The sequence below is a fragment of the Sparus aurata genome, chromosome 14 (genome assembly GCF_900880675.1).
Source record: "Sparus aurata chromosome 14, fSpaAur1.1, whole genome shotgun sequence".
Taxonomy (NCBI): domain Eukaryota; kingdom Metazoa; phylum Chordata; class Actinopteri; order Spariformes; family Sparidae; genus Sparus; species Sparus aurata.
In genome coordinates, this window is record NC_044200.1 from 15585781 (window position 1) to 15607914 (window position 22134).

The window sequence follows — 22134 nt, forward strand, 5'->3', positions numbered from 1 at the left end:
AAGTAGAAGTAGCCCTCAGTTTTACAGGTTGATCCATTAACACTGTAGACTGAATGTTTGGAAAGCAATGTACTACAGGGGTGTTTCATTTAAGGAATGCACCTCCTGTGAAGGAAATGAAATGGTTTCAGTGTGCGTGATGCACATCACAGCATCTGGGAATTATTCAGACGTGAGTGTCTTATAGCTTTGATCAGCCTGCAATCTCTCACTGCAAGAGGAGGGTGAAATTCTGGTTGTCTGGTCAAAGACATTTCAATTTGTTGCAGATGTGTTCAAGCAAGACTGAATGGTCACATGTATTTATTTAATTGTGAAGCTTCTTGTTACTGGCAGCTACAGCAGATGAGTCATTATTTACATTCTTTTCAGCGTTTCTGCTGCTGATGCATTCACAGTATGTAGATGAATAGAGAAACTTGGGCAGCCGCTGTCATTCTGTATCCCTGAAAGGTGGGAAAAGGTGCTCTTGAGTGATGATCAATATATCAGTCAGACGATATTATCAGCAGTTACTGGCCTATCCCAGATATATCGAGGCTAATATATGTGCTGATGTTAAAACTTCTTCAGAGATTATAAAGCCTCAAAAGATGCTTGGGGTCATTTTGATTGGTTATAGTTTGTTGTTGTTTTCCCTCCATTTCAATCTTTATTGCAGGTGTTTGAAAACCATATTTTAAGGGATTTTAAAAAATGTGTATGTTTTGTCCAATATATTGATATTGGAATTTTTTGCTTCCTATTATCTGTATCAACATTGGCCCCCAAAATCGAGTATTGCATGTATAGGTTTACCTTCATATCTCTACACCATCTAGAGCTGTATCTCAGTGTGTGTGTGTGTGTGTATTTGTGTGTGGGTGGGTGTGTGTGTGTGTGTGTATTTGGTGAGTTATAGCATGTCAAGACTGACAGCTGGCTAAACCCTATTAAAGTCACCACATTCCTGAGGTCCGCCATTAAAGGTGACCCAATGCCCCTCAACGTACACAAAACACACATGCACACACACAAACACACAAACGAACGCGCGCTCACAAACCAACCGAGAGGGGCTTGTAAAGCACGACAGATTTATCCCCTTTCCTCTCCTCTCTCTTTTGAGAAGTTGTTTGCTCTACAAGCTATTTTGGTTGTCTTTATGTGTGAGTATACAAACCTTGAACACGGAGGTATGTGGAAGAATACAAGAATACTTTTTACCCTTGGCTGTGTTCGCTGCTTTGATTATTTGATGTTACATAATCTGTTGTGGGGATGAATAGAATATTTTGTAAAGGACGAGTGAAAATGTAGTTCAAATCACTCCAGGGATCGTTTTTTTAAAATCAAGTGGAACAAGCTGTAAAAGACTGGGTTGCTAAGGTGTCATACCATGAAAATTATTTCTGCCGTTATGTGCAGAGGTCGTCCAAGGGTGACTTGCATACAAATATGTGTATTTTTGGTGTATTCTCACATTCTTTACTTATGGAAGAATCAGCTTGATTGTGGATGAAGACGGGCTTACCCTCTAAGTCTTTAACATCACTTTACATAACTGCTCATTCTGGTTCCCTGAGGTGACAGCTCGTCTGTCTGTGTTTACGCCTCTACACACTACACACATGCACACACATGCACTGTAAAAACAGTAGCAATGCATTCCTAGCAGGGTCAAAACTCATCAGTAACCCCCGCTTCTCTCTATCTGCTATGTCTCTGCCTCTCTCTCTCTCCCTCTCTCTCTCCCTCTCTCTCTCTCTCTCTCTCCCTCTCTCTCTCTCTCTCTCTCTCCCCCTCTCTCTTCGGAGCTAACAGGTTACAGCAACTTCACCTCCCACCCCTCTTCCCTGAACTTTTTTGAGCTTCAGCAAGTCATTCATCCACTCTTACACACATTCAAACACACCTACCTCCTCTTTCACTCAGATGCAGACACACAGATACCACACATTGATTCTCATGTGCCATTCAGTCGATTATCTCTGATAGCAGCCTCTGCAGGAATACAGTATCAGTTCCAGACTTCTTTTTTTTTTCCCAGACTCGGATGAAATTTTTTTGTGCATTTTAGGGGGATATTTTTCCCCTGTCAGCCATCAAGAGGTCACCTGGATTGGGAAGATAATGATGATTCACTTGCTTGCAGTGGTAAGTGAGATTGTGTGGGCCCAGTTTAGGGCCGTAGTCAAAACCCATTACTTTAACTGCACTTTAATGTGGCGCTTTACAGAGTAGTTTTGAATTCTTAACTGCCCAGATACCCTTTGTCACGGACTAAGTGTCTGGATTAAGGCCAACAATTTTCATACTGAACCATTACTGCTGCTCTTTGCTGTACATTTTCTGCTTAAACAGCATCACCTATCTGATATTAAGTCTTGATGTTTGCCTCTTTTCTCATTGTCTTACCCATCCTTAAGTGATAAGGTACAGTAGTTGCTGTGAATTTGCCACACCACTCAGTTTAGGACCATACACGCACTATCCCTGCAGTGCAGATGTCCTGCACACGTGTGAGTTGTCTTTGGCTTCTTTGTGGAAGTTAAAGCAAAGATTTTACAACTCAAAACTCAGTAGGAGCAGTACAAACAAAGATGTCATGCATTTTTACATTCATGTCAGCTCTAGTTTATTCTTTAATCATAGGTTGTTTGTTGGAGCGTTGTCAGGAGAAACTATGTAGAATTAATTGGGGATTTCGTCCATCCATGCATAGACTTGTCTGTGTTGGCCACCTGCAAATGCAAGGTGATTTTAAGACAGTAGGCTGCAGCATGTGAGCTTTTGTATTTATTGGTGTGTTTTCGCTGTAGATCTGAAAAGACATCTGCCGCCATATGTAGTAATTCTGAGCTGCGTGTGCATCTCCATGTGTGTCTTTTTCACTGTTACCAGTTCCCCACCTATGGGGATAATCCATCCTGTGAAGTGGTGAGGTGGAAAATGCCATTATGTAGAAATAGCTGACATGCAGTTAGACTTGCAGGGCATATGATGTGTGAGTGAGAGAAGGAGATAGGGAGCAGAGAGAGAGTATGAGGGCCAGAGACAGTAGAGTTCATTTTGTAACATTATTTAATCCTCCCGGGGCAGTGATAAACTAAAGGCCTTGGACACAATACACACACTGTCGCCTCAGCAAGGCCGGAGTGTGTGTGATCCCAGCATGGTGTGAGTTATAGATCAGACTTGTGCAAGTCTGTATTTTATTTTTATTTTTATGAGGGATCATTGCAAACGAGATGTCTGACTTGGGCTTATTATGGCAGACATCGCAGGAATGTCTTGAGGTAACGTTGAACTAACCGGGAATCTTTAGCATGATGATTTTTAACATGGGTATAGAACTTTGATCCAGACTGAAATATCTCAAAAACTATTGTATTGATTACCATTTAATTGTTGAACAGACAGTCATCGTCCCCAGTTGATGAATGGCAATAACTTTGGAGATCCCCAAATTAATCTGGTATTAAGTTGCTGTCGTTGTATTTATAGGAGCAATATGTAAGGAATGTAATATGCAAAGATGTCCTTCACTTGTGTTGCAGAGATGTATACCAAAGTTAGCATGCTGACCAGCTAACCCTGTCTCGTGCTGTCTCATTACACCACTTCGTACCTCAAGAGGCAATAGTCAATAATGACAATATTGACAAAATAAAATTCACCAGAATAGTCTTGGTTTGTATTTCAACAATCAGCCCTGGTTTGGTTGAAATAAATCCTTACTTTACAGAGTAAAATGTGAAAATATTCTGGTTTACAAGCCATTTTCACCTGCTGCTGATGCCCGACTCTCTCTCTCTCTCTCTCTCTCTCTCTCTCTCTCTCTCTCTCTCTCTCTCTCTCTCTCTCTCTCTCTCTCTCTCCTCTGATGCTTCACCTCTGTCTTGTTTTGGCGCGTTGTGTGTTCACGTTTCAATTAGTCCTGGTCAGAGCTGCTGTAAACCACCTCTGTACCGTATCCCCTGTCATCCAGTTAGCCTCTGTCGTCTCAGAGGCTGTGTTCAGTCCCAGTGTGATGGGGATACGGTGATGGGATGCAGCTGAGCTCAGTGGGGCTGGCCCTTATTTCCTAAGGTGACTCGAACACTGATCTAAGGTTGCAATCTCTGCAAACTGGAGTCATCTCATTGGGCCTCCAGCTCTACATTTAACTGAGCTAATTAACCAGTGGCACCCAGTTGCTACAGCTGAAGATATCTGGCAAAGTGTAAAGGTAGCAACAGATAGAAGTTACTCTTAAAATAATAACGTCAACAATGCAAAAATATGCTCCAAACAGGACCTGTGAAAGTGTGCTAGATCTACAACCTGCACCTCAGACATCACTGATTTGAATCAGTTGCAGTGATGGTCCTGGAGCAAAATTAAAATGGATGTTAAATGAACACCAGCAACCTAACCTTAGTCTTAGTCAGCATAGGTGGGTAAATCTTTTCCAATTCATTTGTGTGAACACATTTCTGCTGTAATTTTGCACTATTAAGGATTCTCTGCTCTCTTTAGTAAAACCTCAGACACCTTTGGCCGATGATAACATGAAAAAAGGAACTTTCAAAATGATTTTGTTACGTTGAACACATCACAAAACTCTGAGGCTTTGCCTGCATGCTGCTTTGCTGAACACCCATGCAAACCTTTCTGAAAATCCTGCCGTAGGATAGATTTGGTAACTGTGTATTTCTGTACTTGCTGTCATTCATCGAAACACACGTCTTTCCTATCTACACTTCAGCAATAAGGAGATACGTGCACAGACAGATCTTAGATCTGCATTGGTATGTGAGGGGGAGAGAGTGTCTTTTTGGCTGTTATATTTGAGTCCTGCCAGATCTTACTTCCATCTGCAGAGGTTGTAAACTAGTCAGCCTTGAGCCATTCTCACTTCAGACCAGGTGGTCAAATTACACCAAGGAATATTCTGGAGTTCGGATTGTTTCACATTGATCCATTTTCTTTTCATCATTATCATATTAATTTATAGCTCAAATATGCTCCCATGAGGAAACACTGGACGCTTGGTGGTTGGAATGTGGAATCTTTAAAGCCTAAAGAAATCTGCTATGTTTTCATCTCATGTACAGTAGATTTGAGCGAAGGCAGATCTCTCTCTGATGTTAAGCTTATGAATTTACAAAAGCACATGCCGGTACCGTACACACATGCACAGACACATAGGCACACATACACATTTCTGCGTGGACGTGTGGGGGTTAGCAAGCTAATGTAAAACATAACAGCATGAAGCATTTCCTAGCTCACAGTTAATGCGTTGAACGTGTTGCTCTCTGATGGGGGTTCATTCATTTCAAATGGGATAATCCGTTACTGCCGCATGATTCCTTTGCCAGTGCCTAGTGTGCTGATTTAAGTGTTGGATTTACTCTACTTAGGCATTGATTATGCTCACTTAACTGAATGTTGTTGTAGCTCTTTCTGCTGATACATTTCTGTGGTCCTAGGTACGCATTTAAGGGAAGTTTTTAACACTCAACACATTTCCGTCAGCTGTATTTGAAGTGGACCCTCGAGCAGCAAGGTTCTACAGTAAGTTACTATAATTGCAGTATACTTCCATTCAAATATTGCCTTCCAAGGTACAGTCTCGGCGGGAGATAATATGCCAGTAAAGCAGCTGCGACATCTTAAACTGATTGAATTGCCTCCGCTCAGCGTATTATGCCAAGTCAAAAGCTGTAGCCTTGGGGCTAATCTCTCTCATGCTAACCTGAAGTTTCCTCTGTCTGTCATCGGGGATGTTCTGTATCCCACAGCGTTACTGTACCACCATTTACTATCATAAACGGCTCATACACTCCCATCCATCTCGACTGCAGTGAAAAACAACTGTTTCACGGTAGCTCTCTTTACACTGAGATCCTTCATTCTGCTGGCATTGTTTTTCTACACTGAACCAAACAACAACAGCATAATGCCACCCCAGCGTGTGATTTTGGATAGTTTGCCAGCATTCTGGAAGTAAAAGAAGCGTGAGACCGTGGCGTGTAATACTAAAGCACTGGCCTGGCAGTGCTTTCTAAACAATAATGATGGTATACTATGGGAATAACAATCATTTACCGTCCATGTTATACCCACCCAATTCACTGACATTTTCATTTGCCCTACCTACCTTGTGTTAGTTGCTCTCACACATTATCAACATGTGAAACATCTGTACCGTCCTGCCAGGTCACTATTTCACACGACTGTCAATTCGGCACTAAAAAGGATGAACAGTGAAGCAGAAAGGGCTTGCCACCACATTTTATACTAAAGACAAGACAGTCAGGTATTTGGATGTGTTTTCATCAATCTCTGTCTTTGTTGCTGTATATTACTTGCATTCTTGCAAGCTGAGATTGTTGTAACTCACATGGCCTCTTCTCTCCACAACTTTGCGATGGTGTTACTGCGTTGTGTTCAAACCAAAACACCCATGCACAAAATGAACAGAGGGCAGGTGGAAGCTATAATTAGACACACTTGAAGATTTGCCGTGGAGCCAAATCTTTTTGACCGAGTGCAAGGTAGCATGCACGCACACACATCGGAAGCGATTAGCCATGCTGTCTCTGGCCTTAGCTCAGAAGATAATCACCTCTGTGGTGTGAGGAGGGCATGGTGGGCCCTTGGGGTGTTTGGGTAATCCTCAGTCTAGGACAGGTGCACTTGGTCCAGAGGTTTGACCTGTCCAAACATCTTTTGCTCCTGTCGAATCATGAGAGCTGTCTTGAACCTGTCGCTAAGGACCGTGTATCTTTCCTCTGCAAGCTGTGTTAACTGAAAAAAGACCAAAATGCATATTCAATTTTGACTTCCTAAATCAAGGCATTGCGGTCAATATGAACTAAGGGGTTTTAGTAATGTATGATATACGATGAGACATTGTTTCCTACATACTAAAGCTATTCATGGGGTTTTACATATTCCTCACTTTAGCTATTCATATGTTTTAATGTATATCTATGGGGACCCAAACCAAACAGTAAGCCTCTTTTTTGCTTTTACTGTTTTAGAGAAACAAAAAACTATAAAAAGGTTTTGTCTATATAGCACATGTGCTTATCAATACCTTTTGGCCTTTTTTTAGAAAAAATAAGTTGTGTCCAGATTTATAGTCCACAACACTTTCTGGGGTAGAAAAACAAACAAAAATACATCAAATGGCTTGATACAGCTCATCCAGCGAAGTCCAAGTTTCCAGAGGCCCCACTATCCTACATTTATTTGTAAAGACCTTAGTTACACCGGACTCATAGGGCTATTTAGACTGGGTGCACGCTAATGCTTTCAGCGTAGTAACAACAGTGAAAGAATGAAAGGCTTCCAGAGATTTGTATTACACCCAACAAGCTGCAGCCACTTTATTTTATTTTATTTGTTTTGTTACTTCAGTTGTTTAGGAGAATGCTGCATCATTGTTTTGCTGTGAAACCATGTTTTGTGAAATACAAAACTTCACCTGACTTTCCATCTGCATGAGGGTGAGTAGATAATGACTGAATCTCCATTTGTGGGCAAGTCTTTCCTTTAAATGCAGACATACTTCAAAGTCTGAATCCACAAAGAAGGCCAACCACTTAACCAATTTTACTTTACTTTACTTAGATGCAAATTGTTTTTTTCATTGATGAACTGTATGAACCATGTCAACAACACAGCAGTCCTCCAGGTCAACTTGCAGGTTGATTTTGAATCGAAGAAACCCTGCCATGCACCACAGTTTGAATAGATTATTGGGGTAATAACTTTTAATGGGTATGTATATCCATAATGTTTGGACTTCCCAATAAAAGCCGGGTCCATACTGGACAGTTTAAAAGCCCTTTTGATGCTTTTACTTCCTTGGTGTCATTGGAATGTGTCATAAAAATGTTTACAGGGAGAACTCCCGTCTGCAAAAGCACTCTTACGATGATGGGAGTGAGAACAACATTATGCTGACCTAATGTATATTGGCTTAAATTAATGCAATAACAGTAAATCACCAAGAAAACATTTAATTAATTTCCAATTGTATTGATAATTCAATATATTTACAGCTTTCAGTGCAGGTTCTTGCGAACACTTCGTTCCTTCCTTGCATACATTTCTTTTACACTGTCACTGGAGGAAAAAAAAAAACGCGTTGGCTCTGCATAAAAGGCACAAGGCCTATACAAATTAAAGAATGGCTGATTATGTTTTATCTTTGAGTGCCTCTAATGACTTTTTCCAACTCTCTATTCTCCTAAATACTTTCAGATAAGAGGAAAGAAGAGTTGGAATTGATGATTGTGGAGTGGAATTCAAGTAGTGGACTTGCAAAGAGAAGAACTGGGCGGAAGAGCAGGTGATTGAAGGAGGAAGAGGAGGAGAGGAAGAGTATGGGTCACTCCTCTGTGTGGATCCTTCTGCTGTCATTTTCTCTCTCCCATCAACGTGTCACGGCACAAGCTGAAGGTAACGGTTACGTTCTGATGCCCGGAGGAAACACTCAAACACGCTGATTTGCCTAATGTTTTAATTTACCTTCTTTACTCTCTCTCTTATTTAATCATTTATTTATTCAACACTTCAGCCAGTGCCTTATGTTACCAGTTGCTTAATTCTGAGTCAAAGCCATATGTCTATTTTCCGGCAATGTGCACAGATCTATGAATTAGACAAGTTGGATGCGTAGGCCAAAGAAAGGGCAGGTGCTCAATGAACACAGTCTGTGCGAGCTGCTCCATCATTAAATCTCCACACATGGGTTGGTACATGGAGCAGACACTAACCCAGCTCCAGTTTCTCTCTAGACTGTGTCTAGTCAGGGAATTTAAACATCTGCTAGCCTCATGTACACCACAGCACTCTGTCTGCCGGCCTGTCAAACCCATCCCCTAGATACAGAACCAAAGCCTCAGGTGCTACTGGATGTCACCAAAAGGTCAATCAGCCAATCAAAAGTTAGATTTCCTCCACCTGGACTGTGGTTGGGTAGAAAGTGATTGGTAAAGTTGTTGGGCAGAATTATGGATAGATATAAATAGCCTCAGGCCATATATGAAGCTACTGCTCCTTTGTCCCATTGTTTATTATTGACAGGGTTCATTCACATGTCGTCATATCAGGTCATATGACTCTGTAACAACCCTGAGGGCTTAGTCTTTCATATTACGCACAAGAATGGGCATGTGGTCGATTTCAAACCAATAAACCATCTGACATCTTAAAGCACCCATTAATCAATATTTTATATTAACAATGAATCAAATGAATGTTGGTGGATTCCAGTGAGGAACCTTTAGAAATTATCACCCAGCTCTACAGCCACATGAAGCTTTTAAGCCTCTTTAAAGGAACAGTATCCTAAAAATGAAAATTCAGATCTTCGTACTTCGTACCAGTGGAAAGTCGGGTCAGATGAAGATTGGTAGTCCAACAGATAGTTCAGCCATTTGGGGGATTCTAGCAACATTGTTTTGTTGTTGCTGTAAAATTGTCCTTTTTGGGTGACTGGATTACTGTCCACCAATTTACATTGGAGTTTGTCCAAAACACGACTGCTTATGAATGCTAATAATGCTCCAATGTGTCTACAACTAACATGTTAGCCATAACAATTGGATTATTTCTGACAACTTGGGGGAGTTAAGCTGTAAACATAAATCCGATCTATCACCACGTATCTGTTTCAACCAAACAAATGTAAGTCCATATCCCTCTCCTCTGTTATCTATGTTTTCGTGAGGTAAATAGGTAAATATCCAACTCGTTAGCTGTTGAGTACTCCTTTGTGTTCAACAGCTAGGTTTCAGAGTAGGGGAATAACATTACATTCAGTAAATTATGCTTTATTTAATGAATAATATCAATTAGTGCAGGTATAAGACAATATTTTAATGCTCTCAGTTAGGTTCCCTTATGAATGTCTAATGTCTGATTCCATAATAGTTTATGGTCAAGGGGCATGAACAGCTCTAACGGGTGTTCATCACATTATTGCGAGTGCATATGTTTCTCAGTTGAGCTCAATTATTTCACCAAGTACAAACATTTTTTGAACCACTATATATATTATTTTGCTCCACCTTTGTCATAGTTGACAAAGGTTGCTCTTACAATCACTCAAATCAGAAGTGCTCAGCACTCGAAACTGGAAACAGGTGAAATTTGGAGCAATTAGTTTACAAACTTGAGAAAATTGGAACACTCCATTGTCATCAAGAGATTAGTGAGATAAGCTGGGATCAGACTTTAGCAGGAACATTAGTGCATGCAGGTGTTTTGTTGGTTGCTTCTACTGTCAAGTTTCTGTTCCTTACATCCATTGCTCTGCACCTCCAGACATGATTGATATGTGTGTTCATGCAACACCTGCTGTGGTGTCCACAGCCTATAATCAAACGTTATACACAACTGTATATCAGGAGAGTAAGGCTGTGTAACTGTCACAGGCAACATGTATTATAAGGAGTAATAATTCAGGAAACACAAAACATGTGGACTCAAAAATAGTCTATTCAAACGTGACAGAATTCCTCACACAGGGCGCTTGCAGCTGTTCCTGGTTGTCACATCCATGGCAATATTTGGTCTTTCTATCATGTAGTATGTCTGTACTGCACTGTGTTAGCTTATCTGCAAGCTCCTGCAACTTCTTCTTCAAGAAACTTTTAAATCCATCTATCCGGGATAAAATCTGAACCTGATGGAGTTTCTTCGACTTGTGCTCTCTGATGGTTTACTGTACATGCTTTCTCTTGATCTTGTTGGAGGTGATTGCAGTCGTGCATCATTATTTCTTAGACTATTTATTTTGTGGCAGAATTTTTCTGTCGAGTCTGCTGTAGCCACTGAGCTACATCTAATGCGTAAATCAATGGTGGTCCTACATAGAGGTGAGCACAACCTTTAAAATATCAGAATAGATAACCTTCAAGAAAACCATTCCTAATCCCTCAGCATGTGTTGTCTATTTATCCTAGGTATGTGGTTCTCACCTGCCAGCCCAGACAGACAAACCTCTGGATAATAGATCGTGTTTTCCACCTCAGTTTGTGTCTGAGACCAGCCTCCAATTGCTTCTTTGCTCAAAGTCTCCATAACATTACAAAATGTGTAAAGCAGAAAATGCATCTTGATAAAAGAAACAGCCACGTATGTTTTCTGGGTTTGTTTGCTGCGTATGTGAAGCCTGACTCAGGATGCAGAGTATGGACATTGTTGTATCCCATTAATTTGCATCTCTGGTTTTAACTGTGCTTTTTGCATTGGGGTTGCTGAATATATAACACTAAAGCTCCCACAGTAGCTCCGCTCTAGAGCTGGAGAAATGGTATTCCCAATGATATTTTGTTTTCTTGGTGTGTGGCCAGACATGTATAGATGTGTGAGAAATGAACATAATGTTAGGTCGCCATGGGCTGGAGACATATGTCACCCCCAGTAAATCCTGGGATTGCAGCCAAAGAAGGAAAGGGCCAGATAATAGAGGCGAGAAGGCTCTGTAATGAAATAGCAGAGAAGCTGAGTTATCACTTACAGAACAATCAGTGGTGTCTATCTCTTATTCACTAGTCTAATCAATGCTGTCTTCACTGTGGTTTATTGCATATGTAATGCCCGCATATTGACTCAGAAGACATTTGCGCACGCAGCAGATTTCTGCATGGAGTGTGTGCATTTGCCCGTACAGTACCGTATATCTTTGTGGGACGGTGTGCAGCCATGTGCATCTGAGACAGAGTTGCTAAGCTGGGTTTGTGTGTGTGTGTGTGTGTGTGTGTGTGTGTGTGTGTGTGTGTGTGCATGAAGTCAATCCATCAGTCTACCCTTTTTGTGTGCCTGGCTTTTTAACTCAACATTCACAATCCTGCCAAACGCAGCAGATCCGTATGTTAAATGCGATTGTTTGCCTGAGCGAGGGGACTGACCCTGATTTTGGGTGTGTTTACCTTATTATTCTAAGCGTTCCTCATCGCTGTACTAAAGTTTTATTGCTGGAGTGCTCAGAATATTGATAGTCTCTTTGGCTCACTTGTGTCTCATTAAAAATTCATGGGGATTTGTGTGGTGCTCTGCCTGCATGACAGATGTAAGTTGTAGGAACAAATGCTCAGCATGATGGAACAAGACTGCTATCTGCTGGCCAGCGTAGGAATAAAACATGAGGCTCTGGGCTTCATTCCCAGCATTCCCTCTTAACCTTAAGAAATTTACTTTGGATTCTTTCCAAATACATCTGCTTATTAAATATTAGGGCATCCCCTGCTCGTCACTCCTTTGTTCACACACTAATTCATCCACTCTCCTTCCCTCAGCATGCAGGACAGTGGTTCAGGCCGACATCGTGTTTCTGGTGGATGAGTCATGGAGTGTTGGCCAGACCAGCTTCAGCAGTGTCAAGAACTTCATTTCAGCCATGATCTCCTCCTTCAAGGGCAGTGTGGTGGGACCGGAAGGGGTCCGCTTTGGAGTCACCGTCTTTGGAGACATCCCCCGGTAAAACAGCAAAGCAAACACACACAACACAGACCTCTTTAACTAATTGCCTTGAAGCCTGACTCATGTAACTTTGCCATAGGTTACATCAGAAAAAGCTTAGATATTCAGAGTTCAGAGTCCCTGGAACTCTAATGAGAGACAAAAGAGACATACACATATACCAACGTTTGTATTCACTATTTTATTATTTCTACAAGATTTAGTTTTGCTGTTCTTGTAATTCTTTCCTCGCAGGATGAGGATTGCTTTGACGGACTACAGCTCACTGGAGGAGGTGCTTAGAGCCATCAGAGACCTCCCATATGAGGGTGGATCAAGAAGGATTGGTGATGCCCTCCAGTTTCTGGTTGACCATGTGTTCAGCCCTGTCATCAGTCCAGACCATACCCCAAAGGTACAGTGTACACAGGGTGCCCTTCGTGTGGCACAACTACAGACCTGGAAGAAAGCACAAATAAAGTAGTAATCTTGAAATAGTGCCAAAACTGCCAACGCTTATTGTAGATGATATCAAACAAGAGAGGTAAAAGAGGTCAAAGCACTTCAGAATTAAGCTCCTTAAACTTCTGCCACACACTGAACACTGAAGGTTTGTAATCTTTTAGAATGTATGACAAAGTGTGGACACACAAACAATAGAAGACGATTGAATTAAAGATTACAGCCCACGCTGCTAAGACTATTGCTTCCAGCTGGCCACCAACATGCATATATTGTATGTTCTGGCCCTGTGTGAAAGGAAATAAGTATTCAGAAGTCTGTATTTGTACAAAACAAAACCAAATTGTCTATCATTTTCCCTCCACTGTGAATCTGATTAAACGATTTTGCTTTATGCTTGGAATACAAACCAAGAGTATGTCTGACAGAAAGTTAAAGCTGGCAACAAACTTTAGTTTGTCTTTTGCTGGTGGAGACAATTTTGCTGCTGCTGTCGATTCAACATGCGCTATCAGCTGAATGGATATCGATAAGGGACTGCCATAAGTTGATGGTCATCCAAAGATGCCAACTGAGAGAGATTGACTTGTTTTGTCACAGGATCTTGAAAAACAGTGTATCAGATCAGTACTGTCCTTAACTGTTGACCCTAACCTAAATGCAGTAGTCATCAGCTGAGCTAAACCTGTCTCATAAGCATATATCTAAATGCCCTTCCAGCAGCGCTCCATCTTTAACGTCTTACACTGTAGTGAGTCTCAGTATAACACAGCTGGTTAGCATTCCATTCATCTCTCTATCTCTGAGTGTGCTTTGCGAATCATCTTGCGGCACCACACTTGACATGGGAAGGTAGAGAATTGAGGATTACGCCGATGTATTGAATCGTACAGCCGGAGCACATGCAGAAAAAGCGGCTTCATTCTCATATCGATACTCTCCAGCCTCCTTCTTCATTGACTGAGGGATGAACTTTGAATGAACTGAGTAAATATTCCTTAATGGGCGAATTAGCAGTCTCAGTTGCAGTCCAGCATCCTTGAATTCATCTTTGTTTGATTTATTTAATTGTGAGTTAAACCGTGTCAAAAGTCCACAGGGGCTTTTTGTGCATAATACAGTTTGCAAGGACGTTTGTTTATCCAAAGAAAACGTTGTTTGGTGAGTTGCAAAACCTCCATTGATGCGAGCATTGATTTAACGAAAACCAACACAGTTTCCCAAAAGATTGCATTTTTGCATGTGCTTATATGTTGTTGTGCTATAAAAGTACCAACTACAGGCCATTAATGCATGCCACTGTATATTTTAACGGTAAGATATCATTCTTTACATTTAATGGCTTTGCAAAGATCAGTTTTTGCTGTCTCACTGCTGTTCAGATTGCTGTACTGATCACAAACGGACCGTCAGACGACCAGGTCGATGCCGCAGCCAGGGCGGTAGCTGACAATGGGATTTCTCTCTTTGCAGTAGGTGAGTGTGGAGCTCGGTATTGTGAATTCCTTCAACATCCCCACTGCAGCGGCCCCTCAGATTTTATCCAAGCTCTTGCTGGCTTATCTGCAGTGTTTGCAGTTAGAAATTCATGTCCTGTACATTTGAATTCATTGGATTCAGGGCGGGTATTTGCGAGCCTGTGCGTGAGATTCTTGTTTCTGAGCATCTGGGTGCACTCATGCAAGTGTATATGAATGCACAAACATAACAACATCTACCAAATATGAATGTAAACACAAATAGGTGATTATTTCAGCTCCTACATGTAAAAGCACATTCTCTGATACTGTGTGTTGCATCAGCAAAGCTACTTTATCCTCCAACCTTTCCCCCTGCTCATGAATAAACACTACTGCTGTTTACCCACAACTTTACTCACACATACCTCTTACCCTCTTTCTCCTACACACATGCGTGAGCACACAAGCCCACAACTTGCTCTTCTCAGCTGGGAGCGGTGCAATAATTACTGCTCATTAGCCGATGGTGTGCTAATCGCAGCCATTTTTCATTAGGCGATTCACTGTCCCCCCATCTGCACCTCTGACACTGAGGCCTGTTCCCCTCGTTCATCACTCTCGCGAAGACACTCTGCCCGCGTCCTGTGTACTAGTGCAAAACCAATATGCCTGTAGGGCCTGTGCAGCATGGATATCACGTATTCTGTACAGATAGATGCCTCGGATTGCGTCTTCCAGGATATTAACAACTAGTAAGAAAATAGATGCGTGTTTATCTTTTGTACAGATGCTGATTTCTGTTAATTGTAACCATGCAGTAACTTTCCCAAAAGTCTTGAAACAAGGCCATCTGCTTTTGTTAACATTTCTTTATTATTACATAAGACAGTTAACTTCTCAGGTTTGACAGACACACATAAAACCATCAATTGAGACAGGTGCAAGAAAATGTGTGATTAAGATAGTGTGTATGTCTACAGTGTGCATGCGTTTATACATCTTTTTTGTGATTTAGAATAACTCATAACGCAACAGCTCCCCCTAGTGGTATATGAAAGTGTGTGAAGAAGAAGAGATTAATGATGCCATATAAATCGTGCTCTCCAATCATTATTCACTTGTTGTTATTGTGCATTAATGAAGTAAAGTCCCGCTGTTAGGCAGTTTAAGCTTGTAAAATGTTGTCCTCATGTGCCTTTCAATCTCTCCCATTGTCATTTATGTATATTGTGACCAGGTGTTTGGGGAGCTGATGAGTCAGAGCTGAGGAGAATTGTCTCAGAGCCCCGTGAGGAGCACCTGTTGCCGGGCACCGACTACTCTCTGCTTGAAACTATCCTTCCCAAATTGTCCCGCAGAGTCTGCTTTACTGCCTCTGAGCCACCACGTCCTGTAAAAACTTACCAGCCTGGTGAGTCAAGTCGCATGTGGTATTGAAATGATGCCCTCATACAGATAGCTGCCCTCATTTTGAGAATCAGAATCAGAATCTGGTGTATCTTTTTCTGGTCTATGTGTATTTAAAAAATACTTACAAGGAACTTGCCTGTGTATACTGGTGCATACAGTAACAATGAAAATTGATAAATAAAGAAATAGATAAATAAGAAATAGAAAAAATATTATACAAACTAATAATAAAATATCTACAATATGACCATTATTCAAAGGCAGAGCTTTAAGAGCTTATTCAAAGGCAGAGCTTTAAGAGCTTTTCAGTTTTGTGGAAGAATATGCAAAAACACTGTCCTGGGAATCTGCTTAAGTTCACAGTATTTAGTTTAAAGAATATTTGCAGTGTACAAGGGCCTTATTGGTGAGGCAGTTTTTATAATAGGATAATAAAAATGAAGAACCGTTTTCTCGTATTTCACTCTGCCCTGCAGCTTTCACAGTAAGATGGATTCATCTTGCTAACAAATTCCACAACCTGCATGTTTAATGTTCCTTTTCTCTCTTATAATTTTTTTCTCATCCCTCTTTTTCTACCAATCCTAGTTGAAGTGCGTGTGGTGGGTCCCAGAGACCTGCAGGTTAGCGAGTTGGCCCACAGTTCGCTCAGACTGACATGGACCCAGGCCACAAGCGACGTCACTGGATATCGTCTCCTGGTCACCCCTCTCAACTCCAAGGGACACCTCCTCTCCCTACAGCAGAGACAGGTGAATGGTTATATGCTACTGTGATGATTGCTATGTTGCTTTTGAGCTGGACTATTTTAGAGCATATACGGTATTAGCTTATCAAAGGTACCGTAGGTATGACTTTCACATGGATAGTTAACCAATCTGCACATCACAATCTGTTTCCTGCTGATGAAGTGAAATCCTCAATCACCTCAAAGCTCAAAGACTTTGATAGAAACTACAAAGAATGTCTCAGACCCTATACAATAAACCATTATTGTTCAGAAGAAGCTCTGAATAAATTACTGTCTTGTGTCTACTCATCCAAAAACTCAACAACCAACTGTTCCTGTGCAATGTTTGTAAGTTTGTACAATGTCTTAGAAAGACACTTGTAAAAGGCTTTAATTTGCAGCTGTTGTGCAGTTTTAACAATAAGTGCCGCTTCTCAAATGATTTCTTTAATGATATAATCAAATCTTCAAGCATGATAGTGAAGTCGGGTGCAGTGGGGAGCTAAGGACCTTATTAAATAACACACACTTGTACAGTATGAGTCCTTCTACGACAAGAACCATAGGCCATAAAGGCAAGTATCACAGAATCAACTGTGTTACCGTCCTTATCATTGCTTAAGTATCGTGTTTCATTTTACGATTCCCAGCCCTTGCCTAGTGCTTCACCGTAGTGCTGTGAGTCATCTCTCATGGCAGCCTGTTTAATTTGTGCAATTCCCTCTCTGGAACTCTCTAAGCTTGCGACAATACTGCATTAATGGGATGAACAAAAACAATAGTGCTGGCATCCATTCCCATTTCTCCAGCAATATCCATGCTTCTGTGTTTATCGTACAGTACCAAAGGAAGATTGTTTAGTTATCAGGCTCAACATGCCACTTCATTTGAATATTATGTGGAAGAGGATATGCACAGAAGTGTAAACAAAGCATAGAGGTGCTTGTGGGTTATTGAGGTAGACACTTACACGGCAAGTGAAGCTATGAATATGTAGCAAGGAAAGCTATTTGCACATTTCAGAAGTATCTCTGTGTCATTGCAGCTTCTCTGTGTATTTCTCTCATCCGCTCCGACTTCAACACTTTTGTGATCAATTATGTTTCGCTTCACTTCAGTTTCCCTGGCTCTTTCTTGCTCACATGCTAAGCTCGTTCTGCTGTCTTCTGTGTATGCGACAGATTGATTTGAAGGCAGATGTGAGCACGACGGTGGTGACGGAGCTGAATCCCAAAACAGACTATTCCCTCATTCTCTATGCCATCTACCCCAGCCGCATAGGAGATTCTGCAACGATCACCGTCCAGACAAGTGGGTGTCACACATCAATGCATGAACTTTATATGTACACAAATACTTGTGTGCATCTGTTGTATATTGCACAGTACTTAACATCTCTGAGCAACGACGTTCTGTCTTTTAGCCCCTTTGGCTCAGGTGTCAAACTTCCGTGTTATTGAGGAGGGTCTGTTCTCTCTGCGCCTGGGCTGGACGCCTCCTCTGGGGAAGATCAACGGGTTCAAGATCTTCATCCCAAGATGTATGCAAACATTACGTCAAGCAGTTATTATTATTAGATTTAGCTTGAGGCAGCAAGCATCAAAGGAATAAGTTGTTTGGGATTTATTTTTCATGGGCATTAATTCTCCTGAATATTTGTCCCTCAGCCAACCGACCAGGATTCACTTATGAGCACCTGCTTCCTGGAGACACCTCTTCTCATGTGATCGACAGCTTGGAAGAAGATAAGAAGTACATTATCAGTATTTATGCTGTTTACCCGCAAGGACCAAGTGAACCGGTTTCAATAGTGGGCAAGACATGTAAGTTCAGTGGCTTTGATCAAAACACCATAATTATATGAATTTACCTGAACAGAGTCCCCACTTTCTCACACGAAATTAAATTACCCAAGATATCAAAAAGGGAGGCAAATGCCATGATGTAATACCATAAAATATCCACAGTAGGGTGATGTTGCTCTAGAAAAAAGAGTAGTAGGTCTATTGCATACAGTAAGATTCTTATGTATCTCTATTTCATTAAATTGCTTTCTGTAATGACTATTTTTTGTAGAGTGGGGTTATGGATTACTTACATATTGAATCTCTGTGAATGTGAATGTGTGTACATGTGTCTGTTTGTGCTGATATGTCTGTGTTCCACAGTAAAGCTTGTACAAGTTGAGAAGTTCCTGGTCCAAAATGCCACAACAGACACTGTCCAGGCGAGGTGGGCATCAGTTAAGGGTGCCACAGGATACCGTCTGACGTGGGAATCCTCAGGTAAGTGGAAATTGGTTATGGTTATGAAAAAAGGCAGACAGGAAGATCTTGTAACAAAAAGCAAGTAAAGCTGAATCCACAGAAGAAATTAAAGGAAAGCAATACAACTGACAGGCCCTTCCAAAATCACTAAAGAGAATGCAAAACTAAAGTACAAGTACAAACCAGGGCAAAACACGAGGAGCGAACACAGTGAAACCAAGAACAAAACAGATGAACCGACAAAGAGAGAGGGGAAAAGACAGGCTTACTGTAAATACACTAGGGCTAATGAACAAATGAAACGCAGGCGTATGCAGGAAACGGGCGGGAAAAGGACGAAGGCATTGGAAAGTCACTACACAACACAAGGAAGAATAGTATACCATGATATCCTCGAAATGATTGCTCCAAACTAGACCAGAGCTTATTTTATGAAATTGAACGGTTTGGTGTCTCTGTGCCTTTCTGTGTCTTTCAGATGGCCACATAGAGAACATAAACCTCGGGGACAACTTCAACTTTTACATGATCCAGGGCCTAAACGCAGGCACTGAGTATACCATCACCATCAACCCCATCTTTGGAGACACTGAGGGACCCGTCACCACCACCAAAGCTAAAACATGTAACTAGGATACTTGCTAGTAGCAACAAAAATACAGCCATGAGTGTTACAGCATTAGAGATTTGATGATGCGTAACAGCCCTCGCTATGTTTCTCTCTGTGTGTCAGTGGAAAGCAGTGCAGTACAGACTTTGAAGGTGTCTGCTGTGAGCACCAGTGCTGCTGTCATCTCATGGAACAGTGTCCCAGGAGCCACAGGTTACAGACTGGCCTGGGGACCCACCCAAGGTGATTTGCTGTTTACTCAGTTATGAAATGTAGTTCTTCTAGAGACACATCTCGTAACTTTGCATTATTCAATTTCTATACATTTTTAAGAAAAGCTACAAAGCCCGGTGATGTACTTTCAAGTGTTGGGTATAGGATTTTGCCTTTGTGCGTTCCCATGCTTTCTTCCAGTGACAGTCTCACACTAACAAGAGCTTTTGAAATGCCACTTCTTTTACACTGGTCACATCCAACCTGCCAGTCTGCCTGCAGGATGTGACAGGTAGCACGGGGCCTCTCTTTGATGAAATATAAAATGTTGGGGGGAAAAAGAGGGTGTTGTTTTCCTGAGAAGTGGAGCGCTGATGCTGAGCCAGAGTAGAGATGAGTACCAGGGCAGCGGGGATAAATCATTTGAAAGACAGAGTTATGTAACCGCGCTCTTAATGTTGTTCTCAGAGTTTGTTGGTCGGGACCGTCCCAGGCAGTTGGCTCTGAACGGCAGCACTACAGAGTACCAGCTGAAGAATGTGGCCCATGACACTGAGTATGTGCTCTCTCTCTATGTGCTGTTTGGATCTGTGGTGGGGCCTGGTATCTCTGCAACCTTCAGAACATGTGAGTACTAGTGTTCAGTATGTCTCCCACTCGCTTGAAGTATCACTATTTGTTTTTTTCTTTCTAAAAGTATCATGCAAAGTCAATATATGATGATACACTGGTGAAGTTATGGTTACAGACTTAATAACATAAGGATAATAACATCCTTATTGTGATTTCTTTAGATTTATTTCTTACCTTTTTTGTCTGATTGACAGGGACATATTAAGTCCAAAGGGATTTTACTTTGACAAATTCAAGTATAGTCACCAAAGAAAAGTCATATTCTCTGATATCAGCTTCTTAAATGTGAATATTTCCAGTTTCTGTACTCCTCTATGACAGTAAACTTTGCATCTTCGGGTTGCAGATAAAACAATCACATCTTGGGGATGTATGTACAAAAACAAATATATTAAATTATTAAAGTTATTATTGTTCCATCTTCCTCTTGTGCAGCTCCACTGGGCTATGTGTCCAACTTCAAGGTGACATCCTACACCAGTACCTCCATCGATGTGGAGTGGAGTCCTATTGTTGGAGCTACTGAGTACAAACTCTCCTGGAACACAGGTGATGTATTTACCCATGCTCCAGCTCAGTAAAAAGATTATTTATATGTTTTCACAGGTGAATCAAGTTAACTTTCTGTTTGTGTAGTAAAACAACCTGTTAGCCCTTTTAAAGCCTTTATATTCACTTTATGTGTGGAAAAGTGAATAGGAATTATGGGAATGACTCAAACTACCTTCACTGTGTATATGATATTGTGTTGAATGTATCTGTGTGCTTGCAGGTGACAGCAGCCCTAAGTCCCATTACCTGGACCGCAGTGTACTTTTCCATCGAATTGAAGACCTGAACCCACAGTCCACATACACAATCACCATCTGTGCAGTGTACGGCAATTCAGAGGGACCAGAAATCTCCTTGTCTCAACTCACAGGTACAGAATGGAAGTTAAGTCTCACTGTTTATTTCCATTTATCAGATCTAAATAGCTCTGTGCAGCTGCACACCCCTTTGTAATTAAATGGGTAGGGACAGTGAAGTTCCTCATCCCGTGACACGGCACCCTCATGGTGTCTCTGTTTGACTGACATGTCTTGTACTTTGGTCTTCCCATTTTAACCACAGTTCCTGTCGTTGTCACTTGTCGTATCACTGAGTACAAGTCAGAAGAGCTGCTATCACTTTATCACTGTCACAGTCAAAGTTAGTGTGTCACACCAGGCTGCAAGGCCAAGTCTATTACACTGACAAAGGAAGGGTTGTGTCAATAAAGCTACACCAAGAGTGCATTCCATGTGATTCTTATTGTGATTCTTTTGAGAACACAGTTCTATATAATTCATACAACATGATTTCTTTTACAGCTGCTGTCTTAGACTCAGGGCCAATACAGGCAGTTAGGGAGGTGAAGGTTTTGGACATCGGCGTCAACTCCTTCACCCTGTCCTGGAGGAAAACACCAGGGGCGTCTGGGTACAAAATCTCCTGGATCCCTTTCCTGGGTAAGGGACCATACTGTATATACACACAAACAGCCAACCATGTATGCTTACATCCCAATATTCTAACATACACTCATGCATTTACGTACACACGTGGATATGTGTGTACCTATGTTTGCATACATTAATGTACACTTAAAGAACAGTTTACTCAAAAATAAATAGTTCTCACTGCTGACAATGACCCCGATGAAGACCTGTGCTGGTCACAATATGTTGGTCACTATAAAAGAGCCTTGCATTTTAAATTTTTCACTTATAACCTTTTAATGCAACGCACTGAGCTCTTCACAAGGTAAAATAAACACGGAACACCTAAAGTATCCAAAGAGCAACTGTATGTGATCACCACAAAGACACAGCAGCGCTTAATACTATACACCTATAACGATTCATCTGTTCATTTAGCGCC

General features: G+C 41.4%; 1 protein-coding gene across 5 annotated transcripts in view; it reads left to right on the plus strand.

Moving 5' to 3' along the window:
* Positions 1-1861: 1861 nt before the first annotated feature.
* col7a1l (collagen type VII alpha 1-like) overlaps positions 1862-22134 on the plus strand; it is a 57496-nt gene continuing 37223 nt past the window's right edge. For 3 of the 5 annotated variants that reach the window (XM_030439453.1, XM_030439457.1, XM_030439456.1), the window contains exons 1-17: positions 1862-2136; positions 8242-8439; positions 12285-12465; positions 12703-12862; positions 14292-14385; positions 15607-15780; positions 16368-16531; positions 17691-17820; positions 17933-18049; positions 18177-18332; positions 18678-18794; positions 19255-19401; positions 19510-19629; positions 20068-20226; positions 20668-20781; positions 21005-21154; positions 21585-21722. In XM_030439453.1, the coding sequence (XP_030295313.1) occupies positions 8364-8439; positions 12285-12465; positions 12703-12862; positions 14292-14385; positions 15607-15780; positions 16368-16531; positions 17691-17820; positions 17933-18049; positions 18177-18332; positions 18678-18794; positions 19255-19401; positions 19510-19629; positions 20068-20226; positions 20668-20781; positions 21005-21154; positions 21585-21722 (2197 nt within the window). In that variant the 5' untranslated portion in view covers positions 1862-2136; positions 8242-8363. Of the gene's footprint in view, positions 2137-3260; positions 3279-5478; positions 5542-8241; positions 8440-12284; positions 12466-12702; positions 12863-14291; positions 14386-15606; positions 15781-16367; positions 16532-17690; positions 17821-17932; positions 18050-18176; positions 18333-18677; positions 18795-19254; positions 19402-19509; positions 19630-20067; positions 20227-20667; positions 20782-21004; positions 21155-21584; positions 21723-22134 lie in introns of those variants that run through there. The other 2 variants (XM_030439454.1, XM_030439455.1) reach the window with 2 other exon arrangements.